Below are 21,621 nucleotides of genomic sequence, written 5' to 3' on the forward strand. Positions count from 1 at the left end.
TGTGCTTCCTGTACCTGAGTGCCAGCCAGTTACTTCACTGCCAGCATTAAGAGTGGGTGTATTACAAGCTCCAGTTGTTCTGCTGTACGTATTTACAAATTATGTTCTTTGTAAATTTTACAGCCCATTAATCATGTCAAAGAATAAGAGCAATCTCACAACCAGGTCATTAAGTGAAAAAAAGAAGAGGAAAGTAATTACCTTAGATACAAAACTTGATATAATTAAAAGATTTAAACGTGGTTAAAGTAAAAGTAAGATTGGAAGCAAATTTGGTTTTAACGAGTCTACAATACGGATTATTTTATCCAAAGCTGATGAGTATTGCAAGCAAGGTAAAGTTACATCTGCAAGTATGCAATGCACACATAACCGGAGTGCTATGATGGTTGAAATGAAAGATCTGTTGATTATTTGTCTTCCAGCAAATAATCAACAGAATCAAAAGAGAATTCCAATTAGTGCTTATAATATCACTGCCAAAGCTCTAAGCCTGTTTCCAAGACTTAAAGAGACTAAATATAAAGAAGGCAATTCAAAATTCACAGCTAGCAAAGGCTGGCTTGAAAATTTTAAATCTAAGACAGGACTAAAGAATGTGAAAATAACAGGTGAAGCTGCAAGTGCCAATGAAGATGCTGCATCTACATTTCCTGCTGAGCTACAGAAAATTATCGAAAAAATTGATTACAATTACAATGTAGATGAAACTGGCCTCTATTGGAAAAAATGCCATCTAGAACTTTTATATCAAAAAAAGAAGCAGCCTGGCTATAAAGTATCAAAAGATTGCTTAACTGTTACTTAGAGAGAATGCTAATGGAGATTTTAAATTGAAGCCGCTGCTTGTCTATCGAACTTAAAAGGATGTAACAATACCTCTTTACCTGTAATTTGGCAGGCGAATCAGAAGGCTCGGGCTACCCAAAGTCTATTCGAAGATTGATTCAAGTCTTATTTTTGCCCTGCAGTTGTAGCTTATTGCAAGAGAAATAACTTAGCTTTCAAAGCTCTTTTGCTTTTAGATAATGCACCTGGTCAACCAAATTCTCTTAATGATCTGTGTGAGAATGCGAAAGTTTTATTTTCCCCACCAAATACAACATCATTGCTACAACCTATGAACATGAGCATCATTGCAACTTTCAAAGCCTATTGTCTTAAAAAGACATTCTCAAAGACAGTAGAAACAACAACTGGAGAAAATGCGATTATGCTCCAAGAATTGTGGTAAAAATTTAACATTAAATACACAATTGAAAACATTCATGACTCGTGGGAGCAAGTGTCTTCTAACTGCATCAAAGCTGTTTGGACAAACATTTTGCCAGAATGCGCTAATGACTAGGTTGTTTTCAAAATCCTGTGAACAATGTGATTGAAGAAATCATTGCAATTGGTGAAGACCTTAGTTTTGATGATGATGCAGAAGATGTTAAAGAATTATTGGATTCAAATTCAAAAGATTTCATTGACAATGATCTTCTTGAAATCGAACAACAACGCACATATGAAGACAACAAACAAATGGAATGTGAAGATGACGTTCTAAAGGAGATAATGATCAAAGAACTGGATGGAATATTTTGCAGTTTAGAATCACTTAAGCAGCAAGTAATGGATATGGATCCAGATGTTAATCGAAGAATGCCGAGGATTGGAGTCATTTAGCTTGTTATCATAGAATTTATGCTGATAATGAAAAAACTAAAACTGTTCAAAAGACTCTTGATAACTTCTTTTGATAAAAAAAAAAAAAAAATTGCAGTACTAACGTAGGTACAAGCATTTATTAAACATTTACTTTGCATTCATTTTTTATCTTTCCTAAAAGATTGCCATATAAAACGAACTATTAATACAGTAATCGATCATGGATGAATTGTAATTTTTACCATTTATTATTATATTTGATTAACGCGATTTTGATATACGTGGTAACATCGAGGGATTAATTAATCACGTTAATCGAGGGATACCTGTGATGTTACTTTATTAATATTTTAGGTTCTGCAATTTGCACTTTACCATAATTCAGTCCTAAAATTATTTTTGTTACCTCTGTCCCCTTTTTAGGATTTCAATATTGTCCTGAAAAGAAGCCTTTAAAACTGCATGTGATAGTTCAATACTCATGAACCCTGGATCAAATCCCTTGTATCAGGGACAGCACGAAGAACTAGAAAATTCTTGTACTTTTAAAAAATATAAAGAAATTTAGCTCTTTTTCTCTATATGTCATCATCCCCCTCACCACGATGCAGACATTTGTATTGTCTTTGCTACCTTTGCAGTATGCTTTTAGAATTTTGCTGTTCCACTGTTGCTCCAAGATCCCTACCCTACTGTAGTACATAGTATTAACAGATGAAATACGTATTATTTCATTTGTTAATTCCATTCGGCATGCAAAGTTTAACATTTAGCTACATTGAACCAACATCCCTGTTCCACTTATCTATACATATTACTAATTGATTGAAATTTTCCTTTGAGGCCACATCTGATACCATCAGCAAATAACTGGATATCTTTCCCTAACTACTCATAGTATCATTTACTTACAGATTGAATAGCTGTAAATCCTGTTGGACACCCCCCCCCCTCCACCAAAAAAAAAAAACAAACAAACTTCATGCTGTCTCCCAGATGGTTTTAGTACTTTTTTTCACCTCAGGTTATAAATTAAATTTTAAAAAAGACCAAGAAATTATATCATCAAATTCTTGATATATATATATATATATATATATATATATATACACCTTCAAGGGGTGTATATTTGCAAAGTATCTTTGCAAATATACTTCAATATAATCCACAATATTTTTATAATAAAGTGTGACATCTTTTCACTGCTTGTATAAGGTATATATACAAGGCCTGTTCAAAAAAAAGACTGAACTTTTGCTATAACGATTTTATTGCTCATTTTACAACATTTTAAACACTGTCTCCTTCAAAATAGTTCCCTTTACTAGCGATACACTGTTCCCATTGTCTTCCATTGTTGGAATGCACTTTCTGTGATGCGTGCAGTCTCTTATTGCATTTGCCTGAATCTCCTCTATGGCTTGGAAACTTGTCCTTTCAAAGTGGGTTTAAGTTTGGGAGACAGGAAAATGTCTGTTGGGGCTAAGTTTGGAGAATAGGGTTATGGAAGACATCCACCCTATTCGTCTGGAAGAACATCAGGGAAACTGATGTTCTTCCAGACAAATTTGTGAAGATCGACCAATGTGTCCATAATAACATAAGCCACAAGAGCAGGGAATTCTATAAGCTCCTGGATTAGGTAGAGGAGAATATTTGTCTTTTGACGAGATAAGGAATATATTAAGTTTGCGAACTGGATGGAAAGCAACTTGTACATTAATCTGATGAAGTAATTTTGCCATTTTTTCATGAAGTCCCTTAACATATGGAATACAAATTCTAGTAATTTCTTCTTGAGTGTTAGGACGACAGCCATAATTATTATTTTTTTTTATAGTTTTTACATTATAACCATATACACTAAAAGTAATTCTGATAATAAACAGTTCTTTGTCTGGAAGAACATCAGGAATACATTTCTCTTAATGAACCCAACAAATCCAGTTTAGCAAACCATGCTTTATGTACAAAACCAAGAACAAAACCGTTCAGTGGAACAAAACCAAAGTGTTACGTTACACAAAAGTTACTTTTTTCTAGAAAGACTACAAAGAAAGCTGTGAATCATGCATTCAAAACCCAAATCTGAATAAAAATGTTTTTCTAAAACTTTCTCAATTTTGGGAAGTTATATTAACCAATACTCACCACTCATGTGTTTCATAATTGTAATTAAATATTGTTTATAATTTAAAAATAATTAACTAAATCAATTGATTGTAATTTATTTTGAATATCTATTAATGCAGATGAAGCTATTCTTTGCAGCCAATATTGCACATAATATCACATGCTTACAATTAAATTGTTCTTTTTTGAGTTTTCCTGTAACTGTATTGATACTGGCTATGAAAATTAGCTGAAAATTTTATAATGAATAATTATCCTTGTATGTCATTACTAGTCCATTCAGATTCAAAACCTGGGAAACTGCAGTCAACGGTTATTTTTGCACTGACACTCATTTATCAGTGTCAGTACAGAAGTGCCTCCACTTTTGTACTGACAGTGGTAGCTATTTTGCACTGTTATTCTTGCACTTACTCATTTGTCCCAGTGATGGATAGGCATATGCTTGATTGTTTCATTTAATATCTCTAGTTTCCCTGATTTTGCGCTTCCAATCTCCATTGAACAACACTTCCTCCAAACTAACTCCAAAACCATTCAAATGCAATCCATCATGCTTATTCAAGTCCTTTCATCCTTAAAATTCACTCTATACATCTATATACTGTGCACAATTCCTCCTGCAGTAAAATACCTTTTCCTTACTTCCAGTTTCTTGGACTTTCATACTTCTCCCATTCACTTTTTCTTTCATTCTCACTCCTGCTGTGCTAATGTCAGTCATTTGTCAAGTTGCTAGATCTCATATTTTGTCCTATGAAGGAGTTAAATGTGATATTTCTCTCTGCTCTGTCATCTCATCTTCCATATTATTTTCATCCACTTCCTTCATACTCTCATTCATATTTTTTACATGATCATTTATTCCTTCCACTACATTCTCTACAACACTTTCACTATCCTGCCTTACATCCTTAATATTAATTACTTCATTCTTCTGCTTTTGACATAGCTCACATTTCTTGCACTCACTCATAAAACATTTCTGACACATGCTGTCTCTCCATTCTTGCTTTTGTACTGCAAACAATTCACTCTCTACAATGACTGCATTAAATCCTGCACACTGTTTATGTACTGTATTGATCATATCAGATGATATTATTGAAATCATTGCATATCGAAGTCTTGGCTGCTTTTTTTCTTGTATGCATTGATGCCATGAACGTAGAATGTTTTTTAAACAATAACTTGTAATAGTAGTCACAATGAAACAAATATCTTTAACAGCACATTTCAAAAATAAAGAAATTACCACCAATAATGATTATGAATATTGCTAATATTTACAAAATATTTATCTGAACAACACATACTCAACACTCAGTACACTGAAGTTGATATTTTTCCTTGTATAAGATGAACCCTACTTTTTCGAACCCAAAATTAATAAATCACTATTTTAAATATCTCCACTGTCTAATCATACACTCAGTGGGAGGAGGTCCAAACTGTCTCTCTCTCTCTCTCTCTCTCTCTGAAGCTTTATTTCCATGCTCTTTTGCATAATTGATGACTTTAAACTTGAATTTTGAATAATATGACAATCGTTTTTTTTATTTTTGGACATTTTTATGGGCTAGTGCTCAAAACGTTGTTAATGCATTAATTTACCATGCCAATGAGTTGCAGACGTATGAATGCTTTCAGAGTTCTGATTGGTTTATTCAGAATCAGCTGTTAATGATGTCAATCGATGAGTTACCAAAGGCTAGTGAATTGGCAGAAGCCTGTTTGTGGAGATGAGGTACCGGCAGTTTCGCCACGGCAAGCACAGGTCTCTCAACGCCCCCCCCCCCCCGCCCCCCGTGTATAAGATGACCCCCAATTTTTGGTCTAAAAAAGTATTGTCTTATACACGGAAAAATACGGTAATAAAAATGAGTAATAAATGCAAATAAGTTTTAAATTGGCATGTGTCATATGTAAGGATGTTTATGGGGATACAGTAGAATAGCAGGAACTTAAATGTCTCTTAAGGAAATGAGAATGATTGTGCTAAAAAAAAAAACAAGTGTGAATTGTATGCAGGTACATTTGTATAATTATTATAGGTACCTGCTGAAAGTATAAAGAGCAAAATCGAAACACAAAGAACTCTTTCACATGATACCTGAAGTTTTTTTAGGTCAAGCAGGCATTGAATGAAGAAAAAAAAAAAAGTAGGAAATCTCTAGAGATAAGTAGAATTGCAACATCTTTTAAAGTAATTTTTTTTTACTTAAAAAAAAAAAAATAGGAATTTTTTCGTGCATCTTCCACAAAAGATTGCTAAATGTTGTAGCACATTAGTATCTTTTGTTGGATAAGGTAATCTGGAAACAATTCTCTGCAGAATAATCATGGTACTTTCCCACTCATCTCCAGTTTCCAGTAAGCTGGGTGATGAAATTATCTCCCACCTAAAAAAATTCAAGAACATAGATGCAACAGTGGATTTGAACCCATTAGCATCTAGGTTTTAAGAGTGGAGAGGTTAATGTTATATACTGAACTAATAAGGCCAGCAAATCATTGTTAATGAATTGCCATTACTTGAAGATGTTTGTCATATTATTTTGTTCTTTTTTTTTTTATCTTTAAAAACAGGACCAAAATCAGGCTGCTTTCCTACCGTCTCCAAGAATAAACAAGTTACCTCTTTCCCATGCTGAAGTTCATCAGATACTGTGCTTTCACCTCCAGTGTTTTGATCATATCAGTAGAGCTATTAATATCAGACTTAGTGAATTCTTGTAATTAGGATAAACAATGATACATTGAGCATACTATTTACATCAAAGTTCATTGTAATCAAACCAATTTTGAATAGTGGCTGGCAATATATGCAATGATATTTGAGAAGAGTTATGAAGCACCATCACTATCTGAACTTAAGCAGGAATCGCTATATTTGAATTTGCAAATTGGGTGGAGTTCTAGAGCTTATTGTGGGAGACCACTCTACACTCCATGATACTGTATAATTCACAGTCTATCTCTTGAGAATAAGAATAAAAATAAGAATCTTCAAGAATCTTGTAGATTCTTATTACTAAGATTTCATCGATTCTTTGTGTGGATGCTGTCCTACTAAAAGTTAGAGATACCCCACTCTAGCTGGAAATACTGTAATTATGTAAAATGTAAATTTTGCTTATATTGATTTACTTTATTGCTAATAATTGGCTTGTTTTTAAGGAATTTCACTCTCGAATCATTAGTACACAGGAAGCTAACAGCTTAAAGTATTTCACAGGGGGGAATGATAATGTCATCTTACAAAACTGTACATTTGTTGCACAGCATTTAATCATTTCCATGTTCATAGGGTATCATCTGAAGAAATTAAAGTCAATTAGTTATGTGATGAGTCCGAAATACATCTGATGGATGTATTTTGAAATACAATACTGATGGATAGGATAAAGCTCCTTGAGAAGGCTAGTTACCTTACTTGATACCTTAGAGAGCTTATTTGGAAATGTGAGCAGTTAAATGTGAGCAATCCCACGAGTGTTTCTGTGACATGTAGAGAACTAAATGCTATAAATTTCATGGAGAACTATATTCCACAATCCCTTATTAATAAATCTACTTCAATTGCCTGTATATATATATATAGCTTTTATATATGAGTTGCCCTAGTCCTGATTATATTTCAGGTGCAAACTTTGGTTCTTTACTTGGATTCAACCAAGCATATAATTTCTTAGTATCTTTAATTTATAGTATAACTAAGTGGAAAAACTTCCAACAACTATCTCTAATCCAGAGTATTTTAATAATAAGATGCAACACTTTTTGTCAACTTGTATATGAAAATATGGCTTCTGCATTACTTCAACCTTAGTATCAACTCTGGGTCTAATTTCTTGGTATCTGTAATTTATAGTATAACTGAGTCAAAGATCTTGTGTTTTAATTTTTTCATTTTTTTATGCATTGCTCTGAAAAATTTTGCATAGCAAACAATAATCCAGTTTACCTCATTTGCATATTTATGCTTTTATATATACACGTGTGTGTGTGTGTGCCTGCGTGCGCGCACGCGCTGCTTTATCTCATTCCAAGTTTTTCTTATCTTAATTGTTTTGGTATAATAATTAAATGTTAACAGAAAACAGAATGGATTTTATACACTTCTTGTTGTTAATGTGGTTGGGGGGGAAAAAGTAATTATTTTATGTTATAGTTTTAACGTTTTTTTCTAACAAGCTCAAATTGTTTTCAAGCCTCATCCCCTCCCTCTACAATAGCCTCAAGAGTGAAGGAGTGGATTTTTCTTCCTCTGCCGACCCTGTAAGTTTTATTGATCTGATTCATTACTCATAATTCATTCATTAGTGTAAATGTAATATTGAAATAGTTCTAATAACCCATTCAGCTAAATTGTTCCACTCAGTTGCTGTTCATTATATTAAAATTGGCTGCATGGAGTTATAAAAGAAAAATTGTGCTTTGTTAACTTGCTAGTATCATATAATAGGGTAATATTGCTACACCTAGTTGAAATTTATGAAGTAGCAGTATTCGTGATATTGATTTTTCACTATTGTAATTTTTAGATTTCTTGCAGTCTACGGGAGAGCAGAGAAAAAAATAAAAAAAATAGGGTGAGCGGCTAGAGAAGTTTAGTACGGTTGCCACTGAAAAGTGATGCTGGACAGCAGCTGCTCTTGTTTTAACAGATCCAACAGAAAGTGGAGGAATGCTGTTTGCCAGTTCTCTGGAACAGTAACCATGGAAATACCTGAAGCAGTGCACCTAGAGGTTGAAGTGTGAGGGAAGGGTTGTCTGTGGGCAAGATTGCTCTCCACTAGACAGCATTCTTGATGCTCTCTAGTGGAGAGCACTAGAACTGTAGACATTGTTCAGTAGAACTGTAGACATATCGAACATGCTTCTCCTCTTCCTCATTTATCCATCTATCTCTGTCATCTGGATGATAGAGACCTTCAAGTTGGTTAAGAGATTTTAGTAGATTAATACAGAAAGAATTATACAAAAGAGTGGACAGAAAGATGGGAAGAATGAGAGGCCATCCCTGGAAGTTGTATAACAATTTGGTGAAGAAGGGTGTTAGGAGATTGTTTTACATGGAGGGTTACTGGTGAGTGGAACGTAGCACAGGAGTGCATTGTAAATGCAGAGACTGTAAATGATTTTGAGGTTCAATGAAAGACATGTTGCTGGTTGAGTCTGACTCAGTGAAGGTTACCATAATAATAATAGTACTAATATTATTGCTATACAGACGTCATGCTTTAAATGCCTTCACTATTTGCATAAATCTTCGCGAATTCACATTGAAGGAAGTACAGGAAGATGGTTTAATGTTAAATCTGGTGTCAGACAAGGATGTACATTATCCCCTCTGTTATTCATTTGCTATATGGATCACATTATGAAGAAAAGTGGTATTAAACCTGATATCAAAATTGGAGATGTTAATGTCAGCTTTTTGCTAAATGCGGATGATGTTATACTTCTGGATAAATCCATTAAAAGTCTGCAAGATTCCCTGACTAAATTGAATAGCTGTTGCAATAGATATGGTATGAAGGTCAGCAATAAAGACAAAGACAATAAAAATAGGCAGAAGCATTGAAAATATCAAATGCATTGTAAATAGAGAACCTATGGAACAAATCTTGATTCATTCATGGACCACACAAAAAAGAGAATAAACATGCATATTCATCGGTGAGTATTAAATTGCAAAATATCTTTAGTTATAACTAGATATATTTATGTTTGTGCATGCATATGTATTTTAAAATGTATGTTTTTGTTTTGATTTTAATGATATACTAATTTTACTTTGTTAAATTATAAAAGTAAAATGTGTCATGAATACTTGAGTATTAATTGATATGTACTGTTGCAATTTATGTATTTCTTTTCATAAAATGGTATTCAAGAAGGCTTAAATTTTAGATCATCAAATTCCTGATTTGTATCCTCAAGGGGTGTAGAGGATATGATAGTGCTAAATGAAAAATTTACATCATTACTATCATTACTAACTTCTTATCTACAATTTTCCTCCAAATCAGTCTGTTACCTGTCAAGACTCCAACATTCTAACATTATCAGATCTAATATATTTCTACCTTCTAAGGCACTTTTTTATCAATAAATCTATATCTGGGTCTTTTTCTTGCCAACCTGGCAGAGAACACTTGTTTTGCTAATCTTTCCTCTCCCATTCTGTTTAAGTGACCATACCACCTGAGATTAGCTCTGCTAACACATTCCTGGATGCTAACAATGTCAAGTTCTTCCCTAATATCCATTTTTTTAATATCCTAATCTTTCTTAGGACTCATATCTGTGGTCTCTAGTCTTTGGTTAAGTGTTTTACTTCTAACTCAGCTCTCAAAACCTTAAGTTAAAATTAGTTTGAACACTGTCTTGTATACAGCTAATTTAGTGTTTTGACTAATTTCTCTTTTCTTCCATATAAATTTATTCAGTTGACTTCCTAACATACCAGCTATGTTGATTCTGTTGTCTATATCCATATTTAATTTACCATCTTCACTAATACTCATGCCAAAATGTTTTACTTGTTCTATAGATTCTCCATTCAAAATGCAGTTGATATTTTTAATGCTTCTGCCTATTTTCATTATTTTTGTCTTGTTATTGCTGACCTTCATACCATATCTATTACAGCAGTTATTGAATTTAGTCAGGGAATCTTGCAGACTCCTAATGTATTTATTTAGAAGTATAACATCATCCACATAAGGCAAAGAGCTGAGAATTAACAACTCCAATTTTGATATTTTTATACCACTTTCCTTCATAATGTGATTCATATAGATAATGAATAACACAGGGTATAATGTACATCCTTGTCTGACAACAGATTTAACATTAAACCATCTTCCTGTACTTTCTTCAATTCTAACTGTTGACTTACAACTCAAATAAAGACTAAGTATTGCTTGATATAATGCCCCATTGACGCCATACAACTGTAGTGATTTGAATAGTTTTTCTCTTGGCAACCTTGTCATATGCCTTTTCCAGATCTACAAAACTTAAATACAGATCTTTGATATATTCCCATGATTTCTCAACTATTTGTTTTAAAGTGAAAATCTGATCCTTTGACGGCCTCTATTTGGCCTGAATCCAGCTTGTTCTTCACCAAGCTTTCCCTTCCACAATTCTTCTCAACTGATTTTCAAGTATATTTGCATATATCTTACCGTGAACACTCAGTAGTGAAACACCTCTTAATTCTCACGTTGAGTTTTATTTCCCTTTTTATATATGGGTACTATGAGAGCTCTGCTCCAATCATTGGGAATTCGTCCCTCTGTTTAGGCCTTCTAAACTATGCAGTGCAGCCACTGTAAGACTTTTATACTTCCATACTTGGGCATTTCTGGTTGAATATCATCTACTTCAGCTTCCTTTCAACATTTCAGGCTTTTGATGTTTTTTTTTTTCTACTTCAAGTATGGATATATATTCCTGATTGCATGCTTGTTGAGTGCTTTTTACCACTGTGCTGTCGTCATTATTCACTGCTTGTTTCATTTAGCAGTTTTTTCCGATAATTACTCCATACTTCAAGGATATCTTTTTCTCCAGTTTTCATGTCACCTTTATCATCTTTAATTCCTTTTACAGTACTCTTTCCTCCATTTCTGAGCTTCTTCAACAACCATCAGAATATCTTGCCATCTTCTTGATATTATTTTCTATATTCTTACCAAAGTCTTCCCATGACTTTTGTTCAGCTAGTTTTACAGTGTTTAGCTTTCTTACATTTGTCTGTGTATTCTCTAAGAGCACAAGCTGACTTATTTGCCAGGAACTTTTGATATGCTTTCTTCTTTTCCTTCACTGCCAATTTAACTTCCTGTGTCCACCATGGAGTTTGGATTTTTCTATCCTTGCAGACAACCTCCACATGCCTCTCTGGCTGAATTAGTCAATGTTTTCTTCAGGGCTTGCCACTGAATCTCCAAGGTTTGGTCCTGTTCTCAAACTCTTTCATTTTTTTCTTGAATAATGTTTGTGTATTTTAGTCTACAGCTCACATCCGAAAGCTGCTCAACTTTTATTCGCTTTAAAACTTTCTTACATGTTCTTCTTTTCAATATGAAATTCAATTTTATCCTGCTCTAGGCTAAATGATCACTTTCAATTTGAAATCCTCTGTACGCTCTGGTGTCCTCCAGCAGACAGAAAACATCACTCTGGCAATTAAGAGTAGGTTATTAATGCATAGGAGAAAGAGGTATGTGATAGAATAACACCCTGAAACTTTTCTACTTTGGTGGCAAAGCTCAAAGAGAGGATGTTATCCACTATGACATGCAGTGAATGTCCAGAGAGTAAGCTGGCTGTTCCATTATAGAAAGTGATTAGTAGACCAAGGGAAGGCAATTTTCTAAGCAGACCATAATGTGAAACAAGATCAAAATCTTTGGAGATTCCTAGAGTTATAGTGCATGTTTCTTCAAGCCTTTTTATGGCACATGTCCAGTGATGGATAACGTTGTCTATGAGATCAGTCATGGATCTAGATTGGCAGAATCCATACTAGTAGTTTTTGATTAACTGTTGGGCTTCCCTTTAAGTATTGGAGACTGTTGATAATTTTCTCCACTATTTTGGAGAAGATTGAAGTGATGGCCCTTGCTTCTATATGTTAGGATAAGTGCTAGCTGAATCCAGGAGATTGAAGAAATGATACAGGGTGAGTATTGGCTCTGGAGTACTGTATTTGTGTGCAACTGGAGAGATGCCATCAGGATTAGGAGGTTTTTTAGTATCAAGTTATTTAGTATTTTTCTTATTTTTTTTTGCTGAAAAACCTCTGGAGACGTATATTGCTCAGTTATTAGGATGATATGAGGAAAGTTGCCTTTGTCATCGGCAGTTGACGGACAAAAAGAGTGATGGTTTGAGAAAAAGAGTTATGATAGGAGGTCAGTTTTGTCTTTGGGTGCTGTAACACTGGTGCCATCTGAATGAGAGAGAGAGACAGAAGCATAAGCGACCAGAAGTTGCATCCAGAGACCTTTGCAAGGGACCAGAAAGTGTGGTCTCCATTTGGACAGGATGTAAGTTTTCTGCTGTTTGTTTTATGAAGTTAAATTTAGATCTGCTGACTCTTTGCATTTTTTCCATGCTTCAATATAGGTGAAGCGTGAAGATGGAGTTCTTGATTCAAGCCTGTGGTTGGTTGAATTTTTTTTCTTCTACTACTTTGGTACACTTTCTGTTGGACCATGGCTTAGAAAGTGGATGAGAATTTTGGATAGAATTGGAAAAGAATGCCTCCATGCCAGTGAGGGTAATTTCTGTGATTCACTTGGAGCAGTTATGTCAGTAGTTGGACCATGGAAAGGAACAGCAGAAATTGCAGAATTTATCCCACTTGGCACATTTGTAGTGCCAAAGGACATGAAGTTGGGAGTGGTTGGAGGGAAGGTCATTCTGTGAGAGAAGAGACTTGCACAAGATTATGATCTGAGTTACTGACAGGAGAGGTGATTTTTACAGTGCATCTGGAAGTAGAACTAGTTAAAAAGGGATCGAGAGTATTGGAATAGTGAAAAGGGTTATTATGAATCAGAATAGAGAATGTATGATTTGCATTAGGTCATTACTTATAGCCAAGAATTCAGCATCTCACCCTGTTTGGTCAGTGGTGTTGGAAAAGGGAGCTAGCTGGAATTACAAAAATTAAGGTCACTTAGAAACATTGCCTCACCATTTGGATAGCCTGATTGCAGGTGGTTGAGCTTCAAGGAGAGGAAAGTGAAGAGGTGAGAGTGGTTTATGGACTTTGGAGACTAGTAAATGCCACAGATGAATTACTAAATGGGCATGGAAACAAAGAGATCAGAAGCAAAGGATTCTAAATTAGCTACTTTCTGGCAAGCAATGTCAGATCTCACAAAAGACTCAGATGCCACCATTGTGGAATCTGAGCCTTTTGTGAAATTGAAGGTGGACAGTAGTGGATGTAGATGCAATTTAGGTTTCTGTTAAAAATTATTAGTAAACTGTCAAAAAAAAAAAAAAAAAAAACACTGTTTGGTCTCTGGATCAGAGTTCCCAGTTTATATAATGTGCCTCTCCTGCATAACACAATTGGAAGAGACCCGTGTTTGATTCTTATCGTGATGAGAGGAATCTTTTTATTGGCTTTTTCAATTGAAGTTGAGTTAGCTGATCTCATACAGAGGTAGTAGGGTTTCATCCCATACACAAGCAAATTGGCCATGAGAACACACAAGATTTGCAGAGACAAAATACTGTTGGTGGTGGGTGATAGTGCTGTTGATGTGTGTGGTTGGAAAATTAAGTAGTATTGTGGACTGCAAGATGTGTGTAGTGGAGTAAAGTGCCCTCCCTCGATGAACCTTTGGAGATGGCACATAATAATAATAAGTAATAAATGTAACCTTTATCTCATCCATTACTGTGTTATGAATTTTCAACCTTTTATGTAGGTGGGATTGCCTTAATAGAAAATAACAAACTTTTATCTGTAGTATAAGTTGAAATTAACACTTTCAAGCTGTTGTTAATATGGAAATATCTCAGATATTAAGGATATACTAGGGACGCAGGCTACCATCATTCCCCAAAGCATTCTATATTTGTAGATATGTGTGGTCACAAGCCATTTTGCCTGTTTTGAAGTTTGAAAAATCTGAGTTTCCTAGAGGAGGAAAACCCTCTAGGAAAGATTTCTGTATGAGACCAGCTAACTCACCTTTAGTAATGAAAACCTGATAAAGGTCTTTACTATTAAAGACCTTCTATTCTGTGTCATAGATGGAATTGAACCCAGGTCTTTCTGCCAAAGGGCTTCATCTGTGCGGACCGAGCTATAGAGGCTCCAGCTTTCACAGATACACGTTTTGCATACACATTTCAAATAATTTTTTCGATATTTCTAAAAAAAAAAAAAAAAAAAAAAAAGTTAATTCGCATACACTAGATAGCACAGAGGTGTTTATTTTCAGCAACAAGGAAGATAAAAAGCATAGTAGAGGTGGGAAGAAGTGCATCTTCCTTTTCAGTGTCAGTGATATATCACTTGTAACTGACCTCTTGAAAAATATTTGATAAGTTTGTGACATATATAAATTAGCATCACAACAAAAGATTATACTAAAATTGGAATGGTAGAAAAAGCTACATTCCTTGATAACCAAAACAAGTCATGGCATGTGACTCCATTAAGTCTGAAAATGACTTTATGAAAATAAAAAACGATTTTTTTAAGGTGTCTTTTGCAGCTGAGAAAATACACAAAATTGTCATATGTATGAAGTTACCTCTTCAGCAATTCTAAATAATCTATTTCAACTTAATATTTCATTTCTCCCATATCTATGTGAATTTACGGATCCTTGAGTGTATATAATGAAACTGTAGTCTTGTTAACAGGTTTGTATAGAAAACACAACTTACAAATGCACGCAGAAGCTAATGAGTCATCCACTAATGTCAACAGCATTTTTGTAATCAATGATTGTTGCTTCAGTCTATGTAAATTATCTGATATTATCAGAAAAAAAATTAAATGAATGAAAATGTTTAGTTTCATTACCATACCTAAAAAAAATGCAATGCCACACACTTAATCTAGTTTCTCCATGTTATAGAACTTTTCATTATTCTCATATGTGAGAATGATAACTTCTTTTCAGTTGTTTTTAGTTGTAGAGAATACTTCGTGTGTGTGTGTGTGTGTGTGTGTGTGTAGGGGAGGTTTAATGGGTTGGGTAGTTTGAACTATAAATGGATGGTGGACACTATAGCTTGAGTTATTGTAGATTTACCAAAAAAATGGGGGAGTAGTAGATGACGGTTTTGGAAGTATCTTTAGAAAAATACACAAGTATGGCAGCTATGAAAGAATCTATAGAAAAGGCACAAATCAGAAACTGAGACACTGGCTGAAGACAATCTGAGAAAAGGGAGTTATCATTTAGCTGAACTGCCCTTCTTTCTGGCATTCAACAATTTTCAAAGTTATTTGGTGTACCACCACAAATGTGAGAGCAATATTCTCTGGATGTGTGGATTTGGAATTGGTACAAGGCTAATAGCTAGTCAGGTGAAAAGTAGTCTTGAGCAGATGGACAGAAATTGCACAAGTGGCCTTTATAAGGATTAGAAAGCAATATTGCCATTTGTGTAGGAAGTGAATTTTCTGCATTTAACTCTGTGAGAGACTTTACAAGACTTCAACTCGATTTCTTTAGCAGTACGTTTATATAATACCTCATTTTGATATCAGGTCCAATGCCACTTTCCTTCATAATGTGATCCATATAGATAGCAGTGTAGATATGGACACATGCCTCGCACCAAATTTAATATCAGACCGTTTTCCTGTAGCTCCTTCAGTTCTGACTTGCAACTCAGATATAGACCATGCATTGTTTGATATAATAAACCATTTAAGTCATATAACTGTAGCAATTTGAACAGGTTTTTCTCTTTGCACCTTGTCATATGTCTTTTTCAGATCTATAAAACTTAAATGCAGATCCTTGTCATCTTCCCATTTCTCAATTGTTTGTCTTGTCTTATTGTTTTGTCTTTTTACCAAAGTCTTCCAATGACTTTATTTACCTGCTTTTACACGTTGCTTTCTTATATTTTTCTTTGTATTCTCTCAGAGCACATGTTGATTTACTTCCTAGGAAAACTTTCAATATACTTTCTTCTTTTTTCAGGAGAACCTCTTTAACTTCCTGAGTTTACCATGGAGCTCTGATATTTCTATCCTTGCATGCAACTTCAAATGTGCTTTTTTGGCTGAATCATTCCCTATTTTCTAGTTTGCTAGTAAGTTTCCAAGTTTTCATTCTTGACTTCAAACCCTTTCATTTTGATCCTCTGTATACTTTTGTGCCCTGAACCAGCATGAAGATATCATTATCAATAATTACATAATGAAGTCTTTTCTTATTTCTTGTGTCTTCTCTCCATATGAATTTGTGCACATTGTTATGTTGAAACATACTATTATAAATGACTAGCTATGTCCTGTACAGAAATCCAGCAGGTGCTTACTGTTTTTATTAGGTTTGCTCTTTTGTCCAAATTTTCTGTGTCTGGTATTCTTTTTCTACTCTTCTGTTTAAGATCTCCAACAAGGACCAACTTTTTCTTTGCATTAGTTGCCTTTTCTAATGACTCAAAATATTATTATTTGAACTATTCCATGGAGTCTGTAGATTCTTGAGGGAGGCCCTAAACATTATGTCAAGCAACATTTGTTCATTATCTATCATACTTTGATTTACACTCATTCACAGTCATGTCACTCACAACACACACACTGGCAACCTATTCCACTCATTCTCCATTCTCCAAGCAAAAAACCTACACTCTTTTACTCAGGTTCTCCTACCACCAGATATGTACTGAAAAATTTCGTCCACTTCTTTAGTAGAACCTTCTGATTCTTCATTTGATGTATGCCCATATTACTCTGATACCACCTGCCATTCAAAGAGCTTATCTTCATGTTTAGTGTTGAATACTGTAGCTATGCTTCCTTGCCTTGATCATTATTACATCAATATAATCTTTTAATTAAAGAAATACTGTATATTGTGCCATATTCCTTTAATTTAGGGTGAGTGGAGAAAAGACAAGAATGCATCCTTGGAAGTTGAGAATAAACCATCAAGAAAAGGTTGAAAGCTAGATTTTTCTCTCATAGAGTGGTGCCTGATTGGAATTGAAATTCATAATGCCATTAGATGTTGTGTGCGTGTGCGTGTGTGTGTGTGTGTGTGTGTGTGTGCAAGCAAGTAGTGTGATTGAATTCATTCACATTATGAATGACAGCTGATGCATGTAGTATGTGGCCCTCCTATGATAAGTCCCTGACTCCCTGGAGGGAGGTTTCTCTTAATAATAGCCATAATAGTTAATATGCACAGTTCATAGTATTAATTTGTCAGCTTTCCATCATTAGGTCTCTCTCCTCTTAGGAAGTTGACTTGTTTGCTGCAGCTGTACCAATCACTTTTTCCCTCCATTTAAGCTATGATTAATGTTCATTTGTGTCCTCTTCTTTAATCAGAGCTAACCAATTGTTAAGTTGCCTGGCTGCTGAGATTTTCAGTTTTTTTAATTTTTTAAAATTTTATTTTAATGGTAAGTACCGTGCAAATCTTTAGTTTATGAAGATTTCAGGTGAGTGTCATTAATGTAACATTTCAAAATTCAAACATGAATTCTAGCTGGTAGATGATTATCACTAAGTGAAACACCATCACTTTGCTTATGGAGAGCCTGAAATAGCTATTGCTTTGTTTCAGTTCCCAAAGAAGGGATTCCAGTTTCTGTTGCCCTTAATCCTCCAACTGCAGTGTGAGTGATACCCATCAAGGGCATGCCAGACATACTGTAGACATTAAGCATTTTCCCCATGTTTGAGGATACAGTAGTTCTACAGGCTGGCCATCAGTATTAAGACCAAACTAATAGCAGTGTGTTTAGATTTCCTGATCAGCTGGCAGATAATCTTGCTGCTATCTACATTTCTAGGTTGTGCCTGAATATGATAGTAAACCAAAATGAAGATGCAATGTAGTTATACCAAAAACACCCCCCCCCCTGAAAAAAAAATTAATCTTATGGGGGAAAAAAATATTCCACTTTCACTTTGCCAACAATCATGGTATAAACACCAATTGAAATGATGTGCACCATCATCTGCAATCCAAACCTAATCTTCTGTTTTTGACTAAACTCCTAATCTCTGCCATAACTACTACCATCTTACCTCTTCAAACTGTTACTCTGTATAAGTCCTTTTGCTCTAAGAGCTTTTGTGCAGTCTGATATTCCTTGCCAGAGAATGCCTTAATCTTGAATCTTCCTATTTTGACCTGCTGTGGCTTAAGATTTCCTTGCCTCATTATGTATCATTTACCTGCTCTCTCTACTATTCTTCTCCCAAGTCTGAAAATCATTCAGAACTTTTGACTTCTTATCCTTGATGCTTGATTTCTTACAACCCCAATTCCCTAACAGTGTAGTCATCATCCTTGATAGCTTTTATGTCTACAAGTCCATCTGGCCTCTTTCTTCAACTTCACTGATGAAGCTAGAAGAGAAGCAGAGTTATTTCTGGAAATCAGTGACCAAAAGAAATCATGCATTTCCCAACTAGGATTCCTTATAATCCTATCCAATGCTCTGGATCTTTTCTTAACCATTTCTCCTTCTAGGTACACCAATAAGGCTCTTGGTAACTCAGATTATAATCTCATCCAAGTTTCATCTCTAGTGAAATGTCTCTCCTTTCATCCATTCGCAACCTTGTGTATTTTGGCACTACAACAGTGCCAGATGGGGGATCTTTGAAATTTTTACTCCTTTCCAGGATAGGTCTACTTTTTTCCATTCTCCATATTGAGATAATTGTTGTAATTTTGTTGCAGAAGTTAGGTGTTAGAATGAAGGCCTTCATTCCAACTCAGGGCTTTGAAAGGGCCAAATGTAGAATATTTGCCACTTGTGTCATGCCTTTTGGTCCCTTGCCAAAAGAACTCTCCTATCTGTGTTTCAACCTCTATTACCCAGCCACTAGTACTGTATCATCACATAAAGATAAAGCTTTATGTGATGATACAGTAGTCCTGGCAGCATACTCCTCCAACTCCAGAACAGATTATCAAGGCAAATAATCTGTATGTTGTATTGCACATCTCTTGTGACCTTCCACCAGAAAGACATCAAAAGAATATCAAAGAACCTGGCTACCAAAAAAGGCTTCTAGTCCTGTTGGAATTCCACCAGTTGTGAAAAGACTAACACCTCTTCTTTATCATCTAGATTGCTATCCACCTTACTGAGTACATAATATCTACAGCTATTATCCATCATTTTGCCACATGGGCAGAAGCACATATACAACTTATCCCAAAAAAACAAAAGTAATATCTATCTTCAAACAATCAACCTATTGCTCACTTCATTGTTGTTGAAAGTAATGGAAATTGTCATCAGTAGCCAACTTATTTGACATTTGGAGAACTGCCATATAATCAGTGACCACCAGTGTGTATTTTGCCAATTGAGATCCACAGCAAATCTCCTCACCTACCACTAGACGTGTTCCATGGAGAAATCTGTTATTGCACTTGAGATTTCTAAGACATTTAATAGTTTTTTTGCACTCAGGACTTACTAGCAAATTGTCATCTTATGCTCTGCCTTCCTCCTTTTGCCATTGGATTTCCAGTTTTATCTCAGGTTGTTCACTATATGTAATGGTAGAAGGTATTCTCTCTTCAAATTTTCTTATTAATGTAGGTGTTCCTCATGGTTTTGTTCACCCACTCTTTCTCCCTAACATCAAACCTATTCTGTTTTGCAGATGATGGCACTCTCCTGTCATCTTGAGATATGTGAGCACTATTATTTGTCGTGCTCAAATATCTCAAGCTTCAAGATCATCTACAATAAGTGCCCAAAATATTTATCTCCTCACCATCCTGCAATGGAGACAATAATAATTTAATCATCTGCAGTGCTTCCAAAACACAGTTTTTTCTTTTTTTTAATAATAATAAAAATAACAACCTTAGTTCTTCCCTTACCTTTGACAATGCTCATTGTAACAGTCAAGATCAGATCTTGACTGTTAAAATGCAAACTAGCCATTGACTCTTACTCCTATCCTTTTCTGGCATTATCATGTCACTTCTGTAGCAGTCTCAGCTTCCAAAAACCTTGGCATCTTTCACTCAAGACATTACCTTTCATTTGTTCAGTTACTTGCTTTATAAATCTCAACTCTACCAGCCTTGAAATACTTCTCTCACATTTGAGATTGTTACCTGAAATCTCTAAAAAAAATTCTCGATGCTCTTCAGAAGAGAACAGTTCGTTTGATTAATGAATTCTCTCTCTCATAGACAGTTTTTGTATTGTCCCTTCTACACATATTTCCATGGACATTGTTAAGCAGAACTAGCATATGTAATGCCCTCATTTCTGCTAAACATACAGTAACATGAGTAACAGCTGCCTTGACATCCTTTTTTATAATTGAACTGCTGACTCACTGAACTGCTTCCAATCATCTTTCATTCTGTTTACCTCAGTTCTGTGAAACAGCCTTCATCAAAAATCAAATCAACTAATGCCTTTTATTCCCTTATAGGGAGTAGGCGAGGCCTTTATACCTTATCTAGCTTTTTTGAAGACTGAGGGCAGTTCAATCTCCACCTGTAGCTAATCAGAGATAGCTGAACCATGTCTATCACTAATTATAACAGCCACCGATGAAGATGCTGGCAAACAAGTGCTGCCATCGCTTGGTACCTAACCCTAACAAGATATGTTACTGTATGAAATAATGTGGGTATTATGGTCGATTTTCTTGAGTTTACAGGAGGAAAAACCTGCTTGCCCGTGCCGGAGATCGACTAACTCAGGAACTGATTGAAGAAAGGCTTAGAAAAAGTTCCTCCAGTCGGAAACTAGACTTGAACTTAAGTCTAACTTTGAGCGACCAAGTACAGAGGATGCAAGCGTCACTTCCACTGAGCTACACAGGCCTCCTCAACACTATGACCTCCATCTCTTAAAAGGAATATCAGCCAATTGTTTTGCTTTTGACCCCAGCCCTCACATGGCATTTATTTGCTATAGGCTTTTCAGCCTCTTATGTAGGGCAGTGATATATGTATAAAAAAATGCATTTTCATTTTTATAATTTCATGCTGTTCTAGTTCTTTCTTTCTTATATATTAATGTTTGTATTTGCACTTTTTCTTGTTATCCTAGTGTTTAGGCTTGAACGTTGATTCTCCAGCATCATATATTGTT

At 35.0% G+C, this 21,621-nt stretch overlaps 1 protein-coding gene across 1 annotated transcript in view; it reads left to right on the forward strand.

Annotated features, from left to right (window-relative positions):
• Positions 1-21,621, forward strand: part of LOC150098582 (signal transducing adapter molecule 2-like) — a 233,058-nt gene that overhangs the window by 82,506 nt on the left and 128,931 nt on the right. Inside the window, exon 5 of the mRNA XM_090404857.1 lies at positions 8,001-8,067. Coding sequence (XP_090260983.1) covers positions 8,001-8,067 — 67 coding nt within the window. The remainder of the gene's footprint in view (positions 1-8,000; positions 8,068-21,621) is intronic.

This window comes from Typopeltis vanoorti, chromosome 15, assembly GCF_054136105.1.
Source record: "Typopeltis vanoorti isolate ZY-2024b chromosome 15, IOZ_Tvanoo_1.0, whole genome shotgun sequence".
Classification (NCBI taxonomy): Eukaryota; Metazoa; Arthropoda; class Arachnida; order Uropygi; family Thelyphonidae; genus Typopeltis; species Typopeltis vanoorti.